Source organism: Lissotriton vulgaris, chromosome 12, assembly GCF_964263255.1.
Source record: "Lissotriton vulgaris chromosome 12, aLisVul1.2, whole genome shotgun sequence".
Classification (NCBI taxonomy): Eukaryota; Metazoa; Chordata; class Amphibia; order Caudata; family Salamandridae; genus Lissotriton; species Lissotriton vulgaris.
This window is the reverse complement of record NC_141700.1, coordinates 366,835,158-366,859,252: the sequence shown is the minus strand read 5'-3', so window position 1 is coordinate 366,859,252 and position 24,095 is coordinate 366,835,158. Positions and strand designations below refer to the sequence as shown.

The window sequence follows — 24,095 nt, the reverse complement described above, 5'->3', positions numbered from 1 at the left end:
TAAGCCTGCATATTAATCCCTGATCATCACCACCCCCTTTTGTACCGCTTTTGGCCGCCATCAGAGTGGCAGGGTATGCTCAGACGTGAGTCCCTTGCTCACTTTGCCACTGGATTCAAGCAAGCTGGGCTGAAGACGGCTGGAATGCCAGAAACCGGTCCTCAGAAGCTTGTTTCCGGTCCAGGGAAGACATGGCTTGGCAGTTCGGGCTGGACTGTTCCCATGAGGCACAGGGTCAGACTGATTTGCATATGGCCATGTCTGAACTGGGGTGGCAGAGTGGGCTAAAGAACGGTGATGGATCAAACCCAGATCTTTTGACTGGGTGTGAGTGTTTGATTGATTCAGATGCTCCGTCCATCACCACCCCCTTTTGTACCGAGTTTGTCGACTCAGCAGATCTGCTATGGTGTTTTGTAGTCCTGGAAGATGTTGGGCTAAGAGAAAGATCTTTAGTGGTATAGCCCATCTCCATATCTGCTGCGCTAACAGAGAGCTGTAGAGAGTGTGTTCCCCCTTGTTTGTTTATGTAGTACATGGCTGTCATATTGTCTGTTTTGCCTTATACTTGCTTTTGGAATGCTTTTAGGGCTAGAAATACAGCTAGTAACTCCAGGTGGTTGATGTGGATTTACTTTTGTTGTCGTGTCCACCTGCCTTGCATGGTGTGATGCAGTAGGTGAGCTCTCCAGCCGGAGAGCGATGCGTCCACTGTTATGACTATTTGAGGAACTGGCTCTAGGAACGGTCGGCTTTTTGAAAGGTTTTTGGTGCTCCACCATTGCAGAGAGCGATGAGTTCGACTGTCTACCAACACTAGGTCTGTTAATTGACCGTGAGCCTGGTTCCATTGGCGTGCTAAGCACTCCTGAAGTGGACGCATTTGTAGTCTTGCGTGAGGTACTATGAATATGCAAGATGCCATCATTCCTATGAGCTGCATGAACACTTGAGCTGGAAGAGAGTGTTGTGGTTTCATTTTTGTTAGGAGAGTTTGTACAATGGTTATCCTTGGTGGAGAGGGATAGGCTAGTGCTAATTCGGTGTTTATTGTAGCACCAAGGTATTGTTGTACATGGGATGTTTGAAGATGTGACTTGGTGTGATTTACTGTGAATCCCAAGTCGTGGAGTAGTTGAATTGTGGCGTTAGTGTGTTGTACACACTGGTTGTATGAGCTGGCCTTTATGAGCCAGTTGTCTAGATATGGGAAGATGCGAATATGCTGTCTTCTTAAGTGTGTTGCTAAGCCCGCTAGGCATTTGGTAAACACCCTTGGTGCTGTTGTGACTCCGAATGGGAGTACTTTGAATTGGTAGTGCTGACCGTCTAGTACAAATCTGAGATATTTTCTGTGCTCTGTGTGGATAGGAATGTGAAAGTATGCATGTAGATCTATAGTGGCAAGGAAGTCGTTTTGTAAAAGGAGTGAAAGGACCTGCTGGAGTGTGACCATATGAAAGTGGTTTGATTGCATGTATAGGTTTTGGGGTCTGAGGTCTAGAATAGGCCTCAGAGATCCGTCCTTTATTTGGAATTAAAAAAATACAGGGAGTATACTCCTTTGTTTTGTTGATGCAGTGGAACTATTTCTATTGCATTTTTCTGCAGGAGGGATATAACCTCCTGTCTGAGCAGTATCAAATGTTCTTGTGACATTGGACGCTGTTTGGGTGATATGTTTGGGGGGTAGATGTTAGTTCGAGACAGTAACCTGACTGAATTATTTGTAACACCCACCTGTCTGATGTGATGTATTTCCAGGCTGGCAGGTATTGTTGTAGCCTTCCCCCGACAGGAGTGGAATGAGGCGGGGGAAGGGGAGGGAAGTAACTGGGCAGGGGTGGAGGCAGAGCGTGAGTTTTTGTTTTTACTTCTGCCCTTATTGTTGTTACCTCTGTAACCGCCTTTGGTAGCCCCTACTATAGGTGGATTGTGTGGGGGCTTTGTAAGAAGTAGAGGGTGTGTCTGAAGAGTATCCCCTGTTGGCGCCCCTGTAAGATGAGCGGCTAAATGAGCGCCTGGGAGCCTGCGACTGCGAGGCTCCCATATATTTGGCTGTATCGGTATCCTTTTTCATCTTTTCGAGGGGTATGTCTACATTAGGTCCGAATAAGTGTCGTTCATCAAAGGGCTGGTTAAGTATGGCACTTTGGACTTCAGGTTTTAACCCTGAAATGCATAGCCATGCGTGTCTACGCAACAGAACACTGGTATTAATTGCTCTGGAGGCAGTGTCTGCTGTATCTAGTGCACAACAAATAGAGGTGTTTGTGATGTTTTTACCCTCTTAGATAAGCTCATTTTCCCTGTTTTTATACTTATCGGGGAGATGCTGCATTAATGATTCTAATTAATCGTAATGTGCCCTGTCGTATCTTGCCAATAATGCCTGTGTATTGGCAATACGCCACATGCTTGCTGCTTGAGACGCAGTTCTTTTACCGGATGCGTCAAGGAGCTTAGACTCTTTATCTGGTGGGGGAGCTTCACCTGACGTTTGTGAATGTGCTCTTTTGCGTGCATTAGAGACCACAAGAGAGTCTAATGGTGCTGAGCCTTTAATATATGCTGGATCTGAAGGGGCAGCTTTATATTTTTCTCTATTCGAGGGTCGATGACCCGAGTTCTAACGGGGTCTTTGACGACTTCTGGAGCATGCTTAATAACTCCCTTAGCGATACAAAAGGGGGTGGTGATGGACGGAGCATCTGAATCAATCAAACACTCAAACCAGTCAAAAGATCTTGGTTTAATCCATCACCGTTCTTTAGCCCACTCTGCCACCCCAGTTCAGACATGGCAACATGCAAATCAGCCTGACCCTGTGCCTCATGGGAACAGTCCAGCCCGAACTGCCAAGCCATGTCTTTCCTGGACCGGAAACAAGCTTCCGAGGACCGGTTTCTGGCATTCCAGCCGTCTTCAGCCCGGCTTGCTTGAATCCAGTGGCAAAGTGAGCAAGGGACTCACGTCTGAGCATACCCTGCCACACTTATGGCGGCCAAAAGCGGTACAAAACGGGGTGGTGATGGACGGAGCATCTGAATCAATCAAACACTAACACCCAGTCAAAAGATCTGGATTTAATCCATCACCGTTCTTAAGCCCACTCTGCCACCCCAGTTCAGACATGGCCACATGCAAATCAGTCTGACCCTGTGCCTCATGGGAACAGTCCAGCCCGAACTGCCAAGCCATGTCTTCCCTGGACCGGAAACAAGCCAGATCTTTTGACTGGGTGTGAGTGTTTGATTGATTCAGATGCTTCGTCCATCACCACCCCCCTTTTGTACCGCTTTTGGCCGCCATAAGTGTGGCAGGGTATGCTCAGACGTGAGTCCCTTGCTCACTTTGCCACTGGATTCAAGCAAGCTCGGCTGAAGACGGCTGGAATGCCAGAAACCGGTCCTCGGAAGCTTGTTTTCGGTCCAGGGAAGACATGGCTTGGCAGTTCGGGCTGGACTGTTCCCATGAGGCACAGGGTCAGACTGATTTGCATATAGCCATGTCTGAACTGGGGTGGCAGAGTGGGCTAAAGAACGGTGATGGATCAAACCCAGATCTTTTGACTGGGTGTGAGTGTTTGATTGATTCAGATGCTCCATCCATCACCACCCCCTTTTGTACCGTAATAACTCCCTTAAGCATGGGTAAAATTGACACAGACCTTTGTGCGTTGTCAAAGGTATCCATTAGGATGTCTTCTTCTACAGGGTCAGTATGTAGATCAACCCCATAGTATTGTGCAGCCCTGTGTACTAGCTGATTAGATCCCATAGTGTCTTCTGGTGGGGAAGGCCTAGAAGGATATATGTCATCTTGAGGGACGTTAGGGACGTCTGGAGTGTTATAATCATTCCAAGGGTCAGGTGAGCCCGGAGAAATAGACTGATCTGGTGGCTCACTATCTGCACCACCCCCTGTGTCATCAGAGCTTTCATCCCTGTTATCATCATCTGCTAAGGGAGAAGGTGTAGGGGAGTGCTGTGATAGGGGAGGAGGCGGTGATGATATATGTGGAGGAGGAGAGAGAGGAGGAGGAGAAGGAATCCTTAGAGGAGAAGTAGCTATGTCCTCCTTCTTTGGATGAGGAGCAGGTGTAGGTGTTCCCAGTGGTCGTTTTTTTTTAACTAAGAGTTAGTCGACCAGTGTTTGGATCCTTAACCAAAGTCTTTTGTGCAGGGTCTGGATGAAATAAGTCCTCTGCGGGAGTCAGATCTTTTGGTGAGGAGGGATTTTTTGGCACCGAACTGTGAGTTTCTTTTGGCTTTAAAGCTTGTTTTTTGGCAGCATCTTTAGCCAGGGAAGTATGTGCCTTTTTCGGCTCCGATGATTTTCTCTGTTCTGATGATTTTTTCGGCTCCAATGTTTTTTCTTGGATCCAATGATTTTTTCGACTCCGAAGTGGGTTTGTTTGGGTCCGAGTGTGGTTTCGGTGCCGAGGAGCTAACACTAGGCTTTGGCGCTGACTGTTTTGATGCCGTTGTGGAGGCAGACAATGGTATCTTTTTCGGTGCCGGGAGATGTGCGCCGGCACCGTGGGCAGGCTGACTCAAGCCCGAGTCGCCTGAAGGCTTAGTGGGCTTCTTAGCCAAGCTCAAAGGCGGGATATTTGAAGAAGTGTCTCGGTGTGCACCCGAGCCCGAAGGCGAGGGTGTGGCCGAAGCCTTTTTTGAATGCGTCGAAGAAGGGTCGGGGTCGACGTTCTTACTTACGACCCTTTGTGCTGGCGTGATATCCCCGACTTTGGAAACTTCGGCCTCGGAGTTGCTGTTGACGGCATGCTGCTGTTCTGGGACGTCGATGCCCTCTTGGAAGATGTCGTCTGGAATCGGAGCTGATAAACGAGCCATTGTTCTCCTAGCTCTTCGGTCCTGAATCGTCTTCTTGGAGCGGAAAGAGGCACAAGCGGAACAGTCTTTGGCCTCGTGCTCCAGTGAGAGGCAAAGGTTACACACCTCATGTAGGTCTGTGTGGGGAAACTTCGACCTACATAGAGGACACTTATTAAATGGCATCCTTTCCATGAGCTGGAAGTTGAGGCCTAAGTAGGCCCGAAGGCCTTCGTTGGTGACTGGAATCGAAGACTTCAGAGTTGAAGAGTAGAGTCGACTGGAAACGCATTTGAAACAATACCGTCGAAGCTGGTGAGGATTGCGCGCTGAAGGAAATCGGTTCCAACACAGAGCGCTGGAAACACATCCAAGCCTGGTGGCGGAAAAAAACAATCTGGGGATGGAGGCAATGCCCATGCGCAGTATGATCCAAAGGAGGAGTCACCTATCCTGTGACTTCCAAAGACTTTCTAGAACAAAAACAAACTGCAAACATCCGGGCCCAACACTAGGTGGCCATCTATGCACAGTGTGTAATCTGCAGCTTATATGCCTCCAACATTATTGTGTTAAACTTATTAGTCGTACAGTATTACAAATGAATTCTGCAATAATCTGAAATAATAGAACACATTTCTCACAACTCCCCCCGCCCCCCTCAATCCATCCCATCCAGGCACAACACAGGTCACTAAGCGACCTTATAACAGGATCAAACATTCTCCGAGGGGACCTTTGACTTCTTGAACAAGACAATAGGAAGCTGCACAACAGGCACATCTCTATTTATGAACAAGAACATCACCCAATGAGCTACAAAGCTCCTGGTGTACTAGGTTCAAACTAGATTGCACAGTTACATTTAATAGTTAAGTAGTGAGGTCCGCATCTTCAGAGATGTCTCCTCTGTTCGGAATAGATCATGCGTCAGTTTCTTCATAGCCATCAACAGAACATTTTAAAAATCAAAGTTCAATTCCTGGATTATCTCTTGATTTCTAATATATAGCTGTCAACATTTTAGCAGCACACAACATTTGTAAGAGTAATCTTTGATTTGTGCTATATAAACCCCACAGCTGGAGGCACTTTAACCCAACAGGATTAAGATTATGTCTTTTGGGATCGGGAAGTTCATGACCCCCTTGATATGCTCTGGGAATTCTTTACAATATATTTGTATTAAGCGGCATTGCCAACAAATGTGTATATAGTAGCCAACCCCAGTTGTTACATCTCTTAACACATGTCTGTGCCATAGTTATACTTTTACCCTGGTCATCATTATGCACACAGAATGTAGGGCTGCTGACATTCATATCTGTGCATAGATCGCCGCCTAGTGTTGGGTCCGGATGATTGCACATTGTTGTCCTGGAAGAGTCTTCGAAGTATCACGAGATAGGTGGCTCCTCCCCTGGACTACAGTGCGCATGGGCATTCTCTCCATCCTCAGATTCTTTTTTGCCATTGTGGCAGAGATGGAGTGTAATACAGTGAGTTATGTCCATGCTACAGAGTAATTTTGAATGCTTCAGCTGCTACAGGCGCCGGGGAGGAGGGTGGGCGATATGAATGTCAGCAGACCCACATGCCAAGAACAGATGCATACTGGTAAGTAGCATATTCGGTTCGAGGCATGTGGGCTGCTGAATTCATATCTGTGCATAGAATAGATAGCAGTCCCTCCTGTTAGCGGCGGCTGCCTGTGCCAGCTGCTGCAGTCTGAAAAAGAGTTTTGAGAACAGCCTGTCCTACAGCTGCCTGCTGTTTAGAATGCACATCTACGCAGTAGTGTTTCGTAAATGTATGTGTGGTGGACCATGTGGCTGCCTTACATATCTCTTCTAAAGGAATATTCCCCAGGAAAGCCATGGACCCTCCAAATTTACGTGTGGAGTGTGCTCTCGGTGGAATGGTTAGTGTGCGTTTAGCCTTAGCATAGCAAATTTGTATACACTTAACAATCCACCTGGCTATCCCTGCTTTGGAAATGGGGTTGCCTTTGTGTTGTGGGGAAAATGCAACAAAAAGCTGTTTTGTTTTTCTGAAGTCCTTTGTTCTGTCTATATAGTACATAAGAGCCCTTTTGACATCTAATGTGTGTAGGGATCTCTCTGCGACATTTTCTGGATTAGGAAAGAAAACTGGCAGTTCTATGGTCTGGTTCATGTGGAACTGCGAAATCACCTTAGGCATGAATGTAGGGTTGGTGCGTAGTACAACCCTATTTGCGTGGACCTGTATGAACGGCTCTTGAATGGTTAGGGCCTGGAGTTCACTAACTCTTCGTAGTGAGGTAATGGCTACTAGGAAAGCCACTTTCCAGGTTAGAAACTGAATCTCACAAGAGTGTAGAGGTTCAAAAGGTGGTCCCATCAGTCTGGTGAGGACCACATTGAGGTTCCAGACTGGTGAAGGTGGGTGTCTGGGAGGGATCACTCTTTTGAGTCCTTCCAGAAAAGCCTTAATGGCAGGCACTCTGAATAGTGAGAGGTGCTGCCTGTTTTGAAGATAAGCTGCTATTGCGGATAAATGTATACGAATGGAACTGTACGCCAGATTACACCTGTATAAGTGCAATAAATAACAGATAATGTTTTGAATAGATGCATCCAGTGGGTTAACGTCATTGTTGTTAAAATATATGACAAACCTTTTCCATTTTGGTTGTGGGCCATCTTGCCTCCTTGATGATATTTTTACATTCTGGCGGCAAGTTGAGGTAGCCAAATTCTAAGACTTCAGGAGCCAGATCGCCAGGTTGAGCTGTTGCGGATCTGGATGCTGAATGTCACCATGGCTCTGCGTCAAAAGCCTGGGTGTGAGGTGCCGCCTTTGATGCGGTACCACGGATAGTTCTAGAAACCTGGTGTACCATGGTTGGCGTGCCCACATTGGAGCAACCAGGATGAGTGTCATCAAGTGTTGCCTCAGTTTGCGTGCCACTAGCGGTATTAGAGGTGCTGGGGGAACAGCGTACGCAAATTTGCCTGACCATTTCATCCATATCGCATTGCCCTGCGACTGTGGATGTGGGAACCTACTGGCGAAGCTTTGGCATTTTGCGTTTTCCCTTGTGGCGAACAGGTCTATCTGTGGATGACTCCACTGCTGGAAGTATGGTTGGAGTACTGATGGATGTATCTCCCACTCGTACATCTGGTGGCTGTGTCTGCTGAGCAGATCCGCCTTCTGGTTGTCCTTGCCCGGGAGGTGTTCCGCCATGAGGAAGATGTTCCTCTGAATGGCCCACTTCCACATGCTCTGAGCCAGATGAGACAACTGTGGAGAATGTGTTCCTCTCTGCTTTTGTATGTAGTACATGGCAATCATGTTGTCCGTCCGGATCAACACGACTTTGTTGCACAAGTGTACTTTGAAAGCCTTCATTGCCATGAAGATTGCCATCAATTCCAGAAGGTTGATGTGCATCCTCTTTTGCTGTGCTTTCCATAGTCCCTGCACCGTGTAATGGAGTACATGAGAGCTCCCCATCCTTGGAGAGACGCGTCCGTTGTCAGTATTATTTGTGGTACAGGCTCTTGGAACGGTCGGCCCTTGCAAAGGTTTCGTGGGTTCCACCAATGCAGAGAGTTGTATGCCCGACCGCTCACCAACACTAGGTCTTTCCATTGTTCTTGAGCCTGATTCCAATGACGTGCTAAGCACTCCTGAAGCTGGAACATATGTAGTCTCGCGTGCGGGACTATGAAGATACAGGAGGCCATCATGCCTATCAACTGCATGAACACTCTTGCTGGAAGTGAGTTTTGGGGTCTGAACTTCTGTATCAGCAATTGCATGCTGTTTATCCTCGCTGAATTTGGCTGAGCTTTGGCTGCCAGAGTGTTTATTGTCGCGCCCAGGTACTGTCGCACGTGGACGGACTGAAGATGTGACTTTGGATAATTCAGCGAGAATCCCAGACTGTGAAGAAGATGAATGGTGTGGGACATGTGGCTGGCACACTGCTGGGCCGTCTTTGCTTGAATAAGCCAGTCCTCCAGATAAGGGTAGACATGTATGTGCTGTCTCCTTAGGTGTGCTGCTACAGTCGCCAGGCACTTTGTGAACACCCTGGGTGCCGTCGTTACTCCGAAAGGGAGGACTTTGAACTGATAATGTTGATTTTGAATAGTGAACCTGAGATACTGTCTGTGTGATGGGTGTATGGGTATATGGAAATACGCATCTTTTAGACCTAGAGTCGCGAGGAAGTCTCCCTGACTGAGTAACGGCAGAACCTGCTGTAAAGTGAGCATATAAAAATGCTCCAACAGAATGTAGCTGTTTAGAGGCCTGAGGTCCAGTATGGGTCTTAGAGACCCGTCTTTTTTGGGTATTAAGAAGTACAGAGAGTACACCCCTGAGCCTTGGTCTTCTACAGGCACAAGCTCTATGGCCCCTTTTTGCAGCATGCTGACGACCTCCTGCTGCAATAAGTGTAAGTGCTCTGCGGACATAGGACGGTGTCTTCAGTGTCTTGGTGGTATGTTGGGTGGAGTGGATGTTCACTCCAGGCAATACCCGTACTGGACAATGTCTCTCACCCACCTGTCTGTGGTGATGGATTTCCAGACCGGCAGGAACTGTTGTAGTCTCCCCCCGACAGGTGTTAAGTGGTCAGGGGCAGTGACAGGGCGTCACTGTTTGGTATTGGCAGAGGATCTGGAACTGTTGTTTCCTCTTCCTCTGCCCTTGATGTTGTTTCCACGATATCCACCCCTGTTGTTTTTATTGTAGGTGGACTGTGTACCTCCTTTACTGTATTGTGTCTGCTGTGTGGATTGGCCTCTTGAAGGTCCTCTAGTATTTGAGCGACGAAAGGAGCCACTCCGAAACTGCTGGGACTGCAGAGCCCCCATAGTCTTAGCAGTCTCTGTGTCTTTTTTAATTTTTTCAAGGGTGGTGTCAACCTCAGGTCCAAATAAGTAGTCCGGGTTAACTGGCTGATTGAGGATAGAAGTTTGTATTTCTGGCTTGAATCCCGAGATTCTTAACCAGGTATGTCTTCTTAACATGACGCTAATGTTAATGGCCCTGGCTGCAGTGTCAGCTGCGTCTAGCGCACACTTGATGGAAGCATTGGTTATAAGCTTTCCTTCTTGGATTAGTAGTTCTGCAGCCTCTTTGTACTGATCTGGTAGGTGTTGCAACAGTGTCTCAAGGGTATCATAATGGGACCTTTCATATCTGGCTAAGAGTGCCTTAGTGTTGGCAATGCGCAAGATGTTGGCTGCCTGCGCTGCCACCCTTTTTCCTGAAGTTTCCAGTACTTTCGACTCCTTGTCAGGAGGAGGAGCATCACCTGTAGTCTGGGAGTTAGCCCTTTTACGTGCATTAGAAACAACCAATGAGTCCAATGGCAACTGTCCTCTTATATAAGTAGGGTCCACAGGTGCTGGTCTATATTTCTTTTCAATTCTTGGGTTTAATACCCTGGCCCTGGTGGTTTCCTTAAAAATGTCACCAGCATGCTTAAGGACCCCTTTTAGCATGGGCAGGGTCTCGACTGTTCTTTCCGAAGTGGAAAAGGTGTCGACCAAAAAGTCTTCCTCCACAGGGTCAGCATGTAGTTGCACGTCATGGTTACTTGCCGCTCTTTCAATAAGGGCATTAAAGGCAGTAGTGTCCTCGGTGGGAGATGTTTTTACACTGTATACCTGTGTGTCAGGGGCAGTGTGTGGATCTTTTGGGTCAGCTGGGTCAGCCCATGGTTGGTTTTGATCATCGGGATCAGTGTCCACATGATAAATGTCATCCTCATTTTCATCATCCCCTGCATCTACATCTGAGTATGTAGGTGAAAAAGTTTGAGGTTCTTGACCATAGGATTGGAGAGGTTCCACAAGAACTGGCGATGTTTTTGAATCCCTCTTCTTTTTTAAGAGAATCCTATATGACTCCATGGGTGTTTCTGGTATGATCTTCCTTTTATATATGGACAGTCTACCAGTTTCCGAGTTGATGAACTGTCTCGACTCCTGTTCTTCAGGCTCCTCTGTAGCCTCCACTACCATCGACACTTTTTTGATGGCTCCAATACCTTTCTTCGGTTCGAACATCTTCGGACGCACCGTTGGTGGCAACCCGAATTTGATCGGTGTTGATGCGGGCTGAACGTTTCCGACCAGCTTTGGTGTTGGGGCCTTCTTCGATCCGACTGCTGTAGCCTTATCTTTGATGCGTTGGAGTGACTCCGACACCTCTTTGGCTATGAATGGGCTTGGTTGCGTAGACTCGACAGGGTCCTTGGAGCCAGTCTTTGTCTTGTCCGCAGGCCTCGACCGAGGATCGAACCCTTCTTTTGGTTCGGGCCTTTTGTGTGTGTCGACTCCCTTCGGTGTCGGCTTCGTCGCTTCGACAGCCTTGTCTTTGGCCTTTGGTGCCCCAACCGTCGGCTCGATGACCTTCTTGAGCTTCTCTGTATCGACAGCCTTTTTCTGTTTCTTCGGCCCCAAGGGGTTTGAGGCCTTGGAGCTGACCAGAGTTAGCTTCACTTTCAGTTTCGGTTTTGGCAGTGATGCTTTTGGTTTCGATGTCTTTGTATCGACCGATGGCGGTTTCGAAACCGATGGCTCTTTATATATGTTCGAAGCCGGGCCTTTATGCGGGGCTGTTGAACGAGTCTGTAGATCTCGGGTAAGGCCTCGTGGCGATCCATCGACCTGAGCCTTAGGGAGCGCTTCATCGTCGGCCCCGTATAACCGGTTGGGCCTAGCTCCTCGCCTGAGCTATCTTCTATGGCCCCAAGGGCCTCTGCTTCGTCTCCTACCTCCTCGACGACGTTTTCGTCTTCTTCTAACACCTCTTCGTCTTTGGCGTCATACTCGGAGTCATGGCCCGAAGCCGGATCAGAGTGTTCTTCTTGATCCTCCAGATCAACTACCTCCTCGTCTTCGGTCCCGAAGATGTTTTCTGGAACAGGCGCTGATCTCTGCGACTCCAATCGAGCCGCGCGTCGAATCCGAAGAGTTTTCTTCGACCTGAACCGGGCACAGGCCATACAGTTGGCTTCGTTGCAGGGGAGGAGCCACCTATCTCGTGATACTTCGAAGACTCTTCCAGGACAACAATGTGCAATCATCCGGACCCAACACAAGGCGGCGATCTATGCACAGATATGAATTCAGCAGCCCACATGCCTCGAACATAATGACTACAAAAAGTTGGCCCAGAGTGGAAGATTTTAGGTGTTCATTGTAGGGTTGAGTACAGGATCTTATATGCTGATTGCCTGTATAAAATGAGTCTGAATCACTCCTGACCCCCCCCAAAAACTGATTTTGCTCCATATTTCCTAATTTCTAATCTTTGAAATGAGTATTTTAATAATGCCGGTGTGACATGCATTACAATGAATAGGTGAATACGTATATTAGGAAAATAAAGTAGTGTCAATTGTCCTTATGCGGCTACACTCTCACAAACTCCAGACAGTTTTCAGTGGGGTAGCTAGGTTCCATTTTGTGGCCTGCCTCTCCTCTAGATGTCTTAGATCCTGTGGTGTCCTAATGCCAACTAACCCAATTAAAAGGCAGCCATCTTTTTTTCTGACTCTCTACCCTTTCCCTCCTTCATCACCAGTAGGTGGGCTACTTGATGATTCTTAAAAGTTTCTAGGCATGCTACTCCTCCCCGCTCACTAGTAATTAATAGAATGATTTGACTTGCTTCCAGACCAAACAAAGTAGATTATCCTACATTGTAACTCCACTGCCCAAGCTACCAGGCAAGGTTACAAAAAATACAAAAGTCTGTGAAGAACATTCAACTTTGAGACATGGATATGGCCCAGCAAAGATATAAACAGGAGGTGCATTTTTTTCAAGTTCTCCCAATATTTAGCATTGCACTGCGTGTCAAGTGTAGCCCCAAGTGTCTAATTCTTGTAGTCTTTACACAGCCATTCCATTGTGAAAAAAGGCATTTGTTGCATTTGGTTATTTATGGTCGGTTTATGGGGGGTCTTCTATGGGACAGAGGTCATAGGGGGCCAAGGTCCAAAGTACCACCAGCAATTACTCGTTACCTGCCCAAGGGCGTCCGGGTGCAGAGGTGCTGGTCGGGTTGGTAGTTTTGCACGCTTCGCTGATGGAAAGACGGGGGGGCTACCTAAAAACAGGCTGCAAAGAGGAACTTAGGGACAAGTCCAGGATCTCCCAACGGGGGACTCGGGTTATAAGGGTTCTGGGAACAAGGTGGCACAGCGGGTTCTCTGGTACGCGGGCTAAGGCACCTGGGTGCAAAGCAGAGTAGATAGGTCGAGTGGGCTCTGTGCGTCCAAGGCCCTCGCGGATATCGGTCTTGCTGGTTGAGGGTGCAGAAATCAGGACAGCTGGACCACTCTGAAAGTGGGTCATTGCAGTGTTGAAATCCCTCGATGGCTGCTCTGTCTCGGTGCTGTTAGAGCCTGGACTGGACTTAAACAGGCCTTGGTTGCTAGAAGGTACCTGGTGCAAGGGATTGGTGCTGTGCGGCTCCGGTCAGTCCTGGAGTCCTATCACTCCATGGGTGGAGGGGGAGGGGGGTGGGGGGGGCAGGTCTGACCTTTAGGAACACAGGATTCTGCTTTTTCAGAGCCTGCAGACTGCAGGGGAGTAGCTCCTCTACTCCAAGGGAGATTGCTGCCAAACACATGCAGATTCATACAAAGACTGTGAAATAATAAGGAAGACCTAGTAAAACTGCACAGGTATACAGAGAATTAAAATGCATCCCATACATTTAAATGTTACTCTAATACCTGCATCTCAGGCAAACACTGGACTCTCGGATTCCATACAGCATTATTTGCGGCTCAAATGCTTGTCTGGCCATTGGTCCATGCCATTTCCCCAGTTAGGTCAATGTCAGTATGGAGGTGCCTCCCACCCCTGTTCTCTATGGCCTTTTATGATAGGGAGGTAATGATTTCCCTCTGGCTTATTAGCATGGGGGAGCCATACCTGCCAGTCACACAGCAATCTCAGACCTCTCTGGCACAGGAGGCTATGCCACTCGGTCATCTCCCCACATTGCCCCCTTGACACACACATTACGTGTTCACTTTCTGTGGAGAGCAGGACTTTTATCTCCACTTTGTGCCCGTTGTGCCCCACCACCACCACCAATCATGATAGCTGCACCAGCACCATTTTCTGGCTTTGCAGACTCGCACCTCTTCTGTTCACGACTTGGCGCATCTCTCCAGCATCTCCCACTGCACTTAAATGTTTCTCCGGAGGCTCTAACAAACACCATCATGAACCACTTACATCTGGTCACCCCAGTTGTACATAAAAGTTCAGAGGTGGGAGTCCTGGTCCTCAAGGAGCTTGGCAGGAGGTGCCCTCTCCGGCAGCCATCTTGACTGGAAGGTGTAAAAATATTTGTAACCCTTTTTAAAACAATATAGTCAGTAAAATAGTTCAGTGGATTGAACATCTAAGCTGCCTTTCCTGTATCTGAGGTCGGTAGACAAGTAACCTGGATCTGGGTTATTTCAGATTATCACACAATTGCAGAAAATTTCATTTACGATGTGCACTATTGAAATGGGCAATACCCATATTATATTAATTATTGTACACAATAAATGATGTCTGGAAAATTTTCCATAGACAGGAATAAGGAAAATATTGACAAATTAAAGTCTTAACCAGTTTTTAAGATACAATTGCCAGACATTTTCTGAAAACACTTCATACAAGAGATTTTTTGTTTCAATACCCTTTCATACAGACACTATTTGTGAATAGATAAGAGGACGATTTAGAAATAAAAGAAGGGAAATGTTCCCCATTTACTTTTAAACGGAATATAGATACAACAACCCCATTTTGAGGGAGCCCCCACCTAAATCAGGAGTGTTGGCAGGTATGCATTTTTCTTAGGACCTACCAGATGGTAAAATTGGAGGCAGCTTGGGCCCAAAATCGTCGCTTGAACTGGACTCTTCAGTTTGCTTTGTAGGAGGCATAAGAGTCACGACTGGCTGACTTGCAGCAATGATTAAGTCTACAAATACAAACAGAGACAGAATTTATATGTATTGTGCACACTGGGTATGTATAGAGAATACCTCCTGTTCTCAAATTCCAAAGCTAAAACATGCTTGCCATCAGGCAGAAAACAATCACATTGTGTTCCTTAACTAAGGTAATCTCAAAGGCACAATATTTCAATTTTGTGTTTATATGTACTTAAAATAAAATTGAAGCAACACATCAACAAAGGCAAGGGAGAGGTAGTGTGAATGAACTGTGAGAAATAGTAACAGAACAAAGACACATCAACACATTACAAATATTACAAATGAACGATGTACATTATGAAATAGTTCTAAGCTGAGGTCTGCGGCCAGACATCAGATGCTCATATACCTGGGGTGGGCTAGCTGTGCAAGACTAAGGGACTTATTTAGAGTCTGGCAGAGAGGGTAATCCTGGTTTGCCTGTTCTGTTCAAAATCCAACAAAACATTATGTTCTCACAGGCAGAGCCTTTGCAGACTCCTCAGGTGGAAACCATAGACAAACAGCTCAAATGACTTATTGCCATCGGTCAAAGAACTTCAGACCGTCCACTTTATTTAGGGCAAGTGGTTCAACATACTTTTTTCCTGTTTGGGACTGTCGGAAAGAGCCTAGCAGTCCCCAATAGGAAGGCATATAAATGACCCCCACATGCTGGAAGAATACTTCAAGAATGTGGGAGTCGTTTAGGTTTTTGAAAACTAACTGCGTAGTTTGTTTTTGTAAACGAAAAAAAATTGTTGCGCGGATACACATGGCACCCGCACCTCAAGCTCAAAGCTTAGAGAGGAGTTTTGTGTTTGTTTCCCTGAAAGCACAGAGATCTCTGCCCGGAAAGTGTAATTCTCTAGATTTGGCAGGCAGTAGCCCACCAGGGCAGCAGAGTACATGCCACCACTGCCACTGCAAAATGGAGTAGAACCTGACAAACTTTAAATAGGCCCCTAAGTACCTTTGATCTGGGAATGGACACATGCGAGAAGGCAGTGTTATGCCTGCAGACTGCTTTGGAATGCACTGAGCGGAAGTGCTTCAGTTGATCAAGGGCCATCAACTTGGATGGGTCGAGGGTAGACTGGGATTGAGTAGGAAATTAAGTAGAGGTTTCGAATGAGTCAGTGGGGATTCGTGCATCGAGGACTAGACTGGTTAGTTCAAATAGTGCCCTGTTTTTGGTTAACATACATCTTGTTTGGAGGCATAAGGAAAAGTGATCAGTGTGTTTAGGGAGATTGAAGCGAGTTTGGTTCCATTAATGAGTTTATCCATAGAGAGAAGGAATACTGCAGAAAACTAACAAGTTGGTCTTTGTAATATTCCAGTTTGCTCAAGACCATAGTGTTTAGGAGCGATTTGGTGGAAAAAAAGGGAAATCAATGGTGTTCTTTTCTGAAAATTCTGTGGCTGGAACATGGCAGTTGTAGCAGAGGAGGTAATGAATGTTGCCAGCCTCCTGCTGGAATTTAGATGCATGCTAAAGTTTTTAGCACAGGGAGAGACTCTTAGTATTCTGGGGGGAAAAAAATAGTGGTAACAGAAGTAGGGGCAGAGAAGGATGCAAAGTCGCTGAAATCCATAATGGAGGAGTCAGACATGGGACAGCAGATGACCATCCAATGTCTGATGGTTGTGAGGCAATCAGGTTCGAGTTTAGGGTAGGGTATGCTGAGTGGGAACGAGAAGAAATTGTGTATTGTCAGCGAAATGTTGTTAGGAAAAGCAGGAGGAGACATCACATAGGGAAGCAGGGTAAAGAGAGAAAAGTGACAGAAAAGTGACAAAGACTAAGGTTTAGGAGGGTGCCCCCTTGTAGGTAGGTGGGGGCAATATGAATTAGAGAATGTAGAACTGGGTTGGTAGGAGGGAGACCAATCTATCACTGTACCAGTTATGTCTAGAAATGAACCTTGCACAGTAGCTTGTCAATTGTGCCAATACTGTTATTGAGAGAGCACAGATAATGAGGATAGGATGGAGGAGACATGGTTGTGGAAACCATTGGGAAATATATGTATATTCTGGCCGACACTGCACATTATTTTCCCATTTTCAAACTTGTTAAACCCACTCTATAGTGTCAATGTATTACAAAAGAAAAGCACATTTTATGCAGGCTGTATTTCCTTACAATGTTGCTTCCATTTAAGAGTTCACATATAACATTTCTAACCATTGAATGAGAATGTATTTTACATAATAAATTATGTAAAATAAAAAGGCCTAATGAGTAACATGTAACATGATTCTATATCGCCATTTCCGGGTTCAGGTGAAATAAATAAAACACTCAGCATTTGGCCTTGTGGTGCGTAATGTCATTAGAATCATTTCATTGTACTATATATAGGAATATAGGATCATATTTTACAGGTACCCGTTAAGTGTGTGTGTGTATTATATATATATATATAATACACACACACACACACATATATGCGTGTGTGAGTGTATATTTAATGATGTTATAGTTAGATGAAGATGTCAGTTAAAACAAACAAAACCACTGAAATTCACCAGTTATATTTATCTCAAGTAACTATAACTTGTGCCCTAATGTAACTATAACTCGCACCGCCGCCATGCTCAGTGTTGTCATCAATAATGTAATTACAGATGTTGAAACTATTTTATCAATGATGTCATAGAACAGTCAGAAATGATGCAATTTAGCAGTGCATGGCGAGGGCGCAAGTTATATAGTTACTTTGGGTTTACTTGAGACAACTATAACAGGTACATTTTAGTGATTTTGCCAATTTCAATTTAAAATAGTATTTTTAACTGAGATTTTCACCTAACTATAAATCCCTTTAACCTTTGGTTTTTTCATTGAATTGCTAAGGTTTTCTTAATGTAAAGCAAACATATTATAACAATTCCTGACTATAACATCAACGTTAACCTTTGTTTTTTCCAGTGGATTTCTGTTTTTTTCTAACAAAGTAAGATGTCCATCACCAAGTATGGCATGGGACTGCGCACCAACCTCCACTGTGCACAACCTCTGGCTATCCCTGCTCCCAAACCCCTACCCCTGCAAACGGCTGGCTATGTCATGTAACAATATAAACAGTGTCATTTTAAGTAAGGGAGACCTACTGGCTTTGTCAAAGGCTCAAAAAAGCATAATATAAAAGTGGCTGGGCCTACTGCTTTAGCAAGGGGTCAGCACATCAACATATATAAAGCAGAACTAATACTATAATCAAATTTATATTTCATAAATTCACACTCTGCAATATTCAATAACAGTGATTGTCTCAAATCATTTATAATAAAGCATTCAAAAAACATTAAACATGTCTTTGAATCTTTTTTTAAAAAAAAACATTTTCAGGTCACAAAATGCAGTCATAGAACCAACAGAGAGGGGTCCTGAACTTCAGCTGAAGAGCACACAGCTCTAGCTTTCCAGATCGGCCAAACGCCATGGCTACCTGTGTAATGATATTGTAACTAATTTAAAAGCCCTGAGTTTAAATACAATTAAGCCAGGCAGACTGGGCTGCCGCAAACTGGGGTGGTACTGGGGGTCTAGCTAAAAGCTAGAGATGTTCTTCTGACCCCACATCACTTTCGCTACGAACATGACAAGCAAATCTTTTAAAAGGCCCTATCTGCTCTTAGTCATGGAGCCCCATCCCACAGCAGACTCCTTATTGGCTATTAAAAAGCCTTTGATGCAGTCCATTTTTCTCTCTTTGAGACACATTGATGATGCTTTGACACACTGTTTTGGGCACTTGACACATGCACTTACAGAAGTGTGAATATGGCAAAATAATATCTACAAGCTATATTGTGAGGGAGTGATGATATATGCTGATTAGATCTGACGCAGGGGTCTGCTGAGGTTGTGCCACAATTTCCATGTCTTTGGAATGATGGATAATAAATACGTTTGAGGAAGTTAAATTAGCCCTGAAGAAGCCCCGAAGTCTCATTGTTCTCCAGAACAAAAAGTGTTGGCTGTGCTTATCATCGTATTCTGAAATGATATAAAGATTAATTTTCCAATTGCATATGGTTCACTGGATTTTTGGATCTCTTGTTCGACTAACTGGATATTAGTGAACACTTATTTCATTAATGTGTGGTTGTCCTTCTCATTTCTATGTGATCCTTATTGGCTGTTGAAGAGCCTTGGATGCAGTCCCAAAGAATTTCACCCATAATATGTCGTTGTTTAGGAATGCAAAAGTATGTTAGTTTTTCTGGCACCTAGTCTATGAAGGCCATTTTCCAATAAGGAACAATGCATCAGATATATTCAGTAACTTGAACCTCTGTTGTACATCCAGTATTTTTATCAGGCACACATTTTTCTAAATGGCACAAAATGTATTTGTGACAGCAGAGGAATAATAATCATTTCTACTGTGGCATGTCTTTAAGCACTTAATTATTTCAAAGGCTCCAACTCAGAGCTCCTTAAAACGAAATATGCTTTCTGCTCTCAGCTGCTCTTGTGACCTTGGAGATCGATCTTAAAAAAACAAGAATCCAGGCCTGACTGTCGGAGGCCTTGGCAAAGTTCAACTTTGGAGGGGGGTTTAGTCGGGCAATTGGCCTTTTATATCAGAGCCCTAATGCCTGCGTTCTGGTCAATGGAGCTCCTTCCGATCCCTTTAACATCTCGAGGGGAACTCGGCAGGGCTGCCCATTCTCCCCACTCTTATTCGATCTATATGTCGAACCGTTTGCCCAATGCTTAAGGGACAATGTTGATATTAAGTCGTTCACGTACAGAGGGTGGGAGAGGAAGGTGGCCCTGTACACAGATGATGTTCTTATTTTCACATCTGAGGCTCATTTGGCCCTTCCTGCAATATTTAAGGCGACATCAGAATTTGGGGAGGTATCCGGATACAAGATCAATGCCTCAAAGACTGAGATGATGATATGGAATATAGACCAGAACCTATTTAGTTCTAGTATTCGTCCTGGCTGTAGGATGAGGTATCTGGGCCTTACCATTGTCGGAAATATAGATCAGATTGCCACAACAAATTTCAATTCTGTTGCTAAGGATTGCCGTAAGCTACTACAATCGTGGGCTCATCTCCCTCTTTCATTATTGGGAAGGGTCAACTTGGTTACAATGTCTCTTTTGCCCAAAATATCCTTTTTATTTAATATTACCCTTTATTTTTTGACCCTTTACCTATTAAAAAGCTACAGGGCGAAATCAGTACATTTATTTAGAATAAACATCTTCCAAGAATTTCTTGGAAAAAGCTTAGGAGGCAAAGAGAAAAGGGGGGGCTTGCAGCTCCAGACCTCCAGGCATATGCCTGGGCATTTCAGTTGTCTCATGCCAGGATGCTATTAAAAGATCCATCTGAATATGGGGTAGGGATCCTGTACACTACTTTGCTCAAGGGTGAGGGTGTCAGCCCGTCAGGCTTTCTTTTTAAATTTGGCGACCCCAAGTTAAAAAAAAAAATTCAACTAAAGATCTTACAGGGAATGTCAAAAGTATGGGCTCAGCTAACTAAGTCTATTAGAATAGGGTACTATAGTAGCAAGACACCTCTATGGGATCTTCCTGATAGCCCGGATTGGCTGGAGGACAGTCTCGCAGTCCCGATTAGGGATGCTGGAGTTGTGGTCTGGGGTGTCTTATTTATTGATGGGGTACTGCTCTCTTGGGATTGTTTGAGTAATAAAATCGGCCCAAATTTGGCTAGGCTCAAATATCTGCAAATATCCAGTTGGTCCCGTTTATATAGCACCCAGCCCACTCGACGAAGCAAATTCCCTTTAGGAGGATACAGCTACTTAATAACTCTTCTAGTTGACAAACCTCCCGCCAAGAAGGAGATTTCTTCTTGGTATAATTTGATTTTGGAGAAAATGGATGGAGCGTTTTCACTACGAGATGAACTTTGGTCGCTACATGAGAGCAACAGTAATTTACAAGATCTCTGGAGAACAGCGTGTAGGACACTGTGGGATGTGGTTAAACTGGCGTGGTTACGTAGGAACCACACTTTTACTATTCATAGAGCATACTATTCTCCTCTTCGACTTTCAAAATTTACACTGGGGAATATGGTGCGATGTCCGAAATGTGGGCTGGAGGGTGCCCCGGACGCCCATATGTTTTTTGAGTGCCCCCATTTGTCCTTATTTTGGGAAGCCATAAGTAAGACTCTTTCGTTATCTCTTGGCTCTAACATCGTTTTTGGTCAATCTCTGGTAATATTTGGATTGCTAGAAGGGGTCTCCATCCCGGCGAGGAACCTGTGCTTCTACTCCATTTTGCTTGCTAGAAGGGAGATCTGCAGAAAATGGAAAGATCCTTTCCCTCCTTCCATTAATGACTGGTACGCTTCAATTCTGCAGGTCTCCAGGTTGGACTTGGCTAGATCTGAAAACCCTGATAAAAGAGCTTTCTGGCATATGTTGAAATGGGTCCATTGAGTGACCGGAGTTTTTTTTGTTTTTTTTTGTTGTTTTTTCCCCCCGGGTCCAATGATTATGCCATCAAACCCATTTCTGGGCACAGCTGTGCCCTGGTGGTTAATCCAGTGGTATCCTGGCTGCAAGTTACACCCTCCTTAAGGTTTTTATCTTGGTGAGCATTGTTGATTCAAGCACTAGTGCTGAGAGACGTGGCCCATACCTCAATTCGGTCTCTACCAGTTAAAATAAAAAAAAACGGAGGCAGCATGTTGCTTGTTAATCTTATTGTCTTCACCATAAGACACTAGGTGGCAAATGAGGACAAAAAAAAAAAAATCCAGGCCTGACTCAATCCTCTGACGAATGCTCTTTCAGCATGGTTTAATTTTTTTATTAAGGATTTGTGAATCGGTTACCACCAACTTTCAATTGGCGGTAAATTTCAAATGTTTTACAACCACATTTTGTTTGCAAAACATTTGTGCATACCAACATACCATTCTAATTTGGTATTAGGAAGGGATGCCCTCAACAAGCTCCTTCCACATACCAAATCACAAAACCCAAATCTCAATTCGGTAAAAAGTTACTGATTTGCAAATTGGGCTTTGTACATCACAAAAAGCATTTTTGTGGTCGCAAACTACCCAATTCTGCAAATTGGGCAGTTTGCGGAAAGAAAAATAGTTCATACATCTAGTCCCTAGTTATGGTATTTTTTCTGATGGCTCGACACACCACAAAACCAGAAAGACAAATTATTTTGAGTAATCTTAAAAATGTAAATACATCAAAGTAAACAAACACCTTTGACGTCTATTTGGAAGACCGGATACTGATTTGAGATGTTTATTTGAGACATAATTAGCAACCCACTTTTCTCCCTAGAAAGAACATAAGTGGCAATGGCAATGTTGATTTCAAGATGTCTTAAGTCCCAGCGTTAGTCTTAAGTGTCTACTAATTTCTACAGTGTGAAGAACATACTTTATTTGTACTGAAAAGTGGACCCATGCATGCAATTGGGGAAAAATTAACAATTAAACAGATTTTTAAAATCATAGTTTTGGAAGGTGGATGTATTGGCAGTGCTGGCTACCTCTACATCTAGTACCAAAGACCTACTACTGAATTTTCTAGTCAGGCTAACATGGTTTCTCAATTATCATGTACATTATATTCTCATCATGCTAATGCTTTTAAACCTATTGTTTTTGGTTTTGTCTGACCTACCCTAAGCTAACTGCAAATGTCTGTAATTAGTTTTCATTCTCAGCAAAAACAAAAATGTTATTCAGTGTCCTACCTTTCACTACTGGCACCTCAGTATCAGGAGGTTCTGATTCTCTAAAACCTTCTTTCACTTGCTCCTCTTGTATCTCTTCATCCTCACTATCGTCTTCAGAAGAAGATTTTTCATCTGATGAACTGGCAAAGATGGCTTTAAACATGTCCATGGATGGTCGGGTCTCCTCAGATTCCTCCTCCTGCTTTTGATCTGTGCTTTCTTTATCAGTCTGAACATGAATGAAAAGAATATCAATTAAATATTTGAAGAAACTTAGCTGAATTCAACATTTGCAGTACGTAACTCTCACATTACAATATCCCACATAACAGGAAAAAAATGACAATGAGGTAATGCTACATTACATTAGATAAAGGCAATCACAATATGTGTACTCTTATAAAAAAAAAATCCAATACGAATCAGATTTTTTAAATTAAAAAAAAGATATATAGGACAGATGATTTAATGCATCTTTAAATTGATAGAGACCCACACTTTGATAATAAAGCAAAAATAAGTTGTCAAGAATTTTGCGACTTCTGCCACAGAGTGGTATTGTATCGGCTATCAATCTAGAGCTACAAAGGCATTTCATTTTTAACAGATATTTATAAATGTGCATAAAATTGTGCAATAGGAGAGAGCATCGCTTGTATCACAGCTGGAAGAAAGTGAAGAAGGTGGTTAATTACTGGGTTGGCAAATGAGTGGTTATCTTCAGGCAGACCTCTTCGTACGGCACAGCTTCATTCAAGTGACATTTATTATCTGCAGCCCAAAAGGCCTTTAAGCATTGCAGTAAATGGTACATTAATTAAAGGAATATAATCACATAAACAGGGTACACGTGCGCCGTGCAATATTATGTGTCACTATTGCATGTGGTTGAATCATGAGGGTCTTTCCCACAGTGCTCCATATGAGGGAGAGTAGCTCTTGTGACCTACCAAACAAACCTATAGTAAAGTGTTGTGGGTTATAAGTTGTTTCTTAAAGGGTGCTTTGTAGTGGGGATTTGGATATTACAGCTCTCTTGTCAATTTCTGAGATCTTAGCATACCTCATTAAGATCTGCAGTACTATTCCAATTTGGAGGACTATTGGCTATTTCTAAGGTGAATGTAGGTGTGTGCTATATTCGTAGTCAAGGTACATAGTTAGATGCTAAAGGACTCTATCTGGAATGTTTCACATCTGAAAGCCTGAAGGGAAGGCTGATCCGACACCCTCTTGTGTTCTTTTGAACACGGCAGTGATCTTTCTCCTCTAATGTGATTTGGTAGGATCTAGTTAATTTGCATTTGTCCTTTGGTGTGGCAGGCTGACCGACTACACTCTGAGCGAGACCCCATGTCCCTTCTGTCCAGGTCCTTGATGAATACTATAGAACACTTACAGGGCTTAGCCATTCTACCTAAAGCCAGCCTCGAAGGACACTTTGTCAAAGGCCTTCCCAGCCATCACCAGCCAACACTGCCATAGGAGCGTAACAAATCTTTGCAAGATGAAAAACAGGCATTTTGATGCAAATCCGTATATG

At 44.5% G+C, this 24,095-nt stretch overlaps 1 protein-coding gene across 1 annotated transcript in view; it reads right to left on the bottom strand.

Moving 5' to 3' along the window:
* The window catches only part of GPATCH1 (G-patch domain containing 1), a 425,367-nt gene that overhangs the window by 87,821 nt on the left and 313,451 nt on the right, over positions 1-24,095 (bottom strand). The window contains exons 16-17 of the mRNA XM_086945137.1: positions 22,571-22,781; positions 14,724-14,840 (exon numbers count right to left, since the gene is read on the bottom strand). Of these exons, the coding sequence (XP_086801263.1) occupies positions 14,724-14,840; positions 22,571-22,781 (328 nt within the window). The remainder of the gene's footprint in view (positions 1-14,723; positions 14,841-22,570; positions 22,782-24,095) is intronic.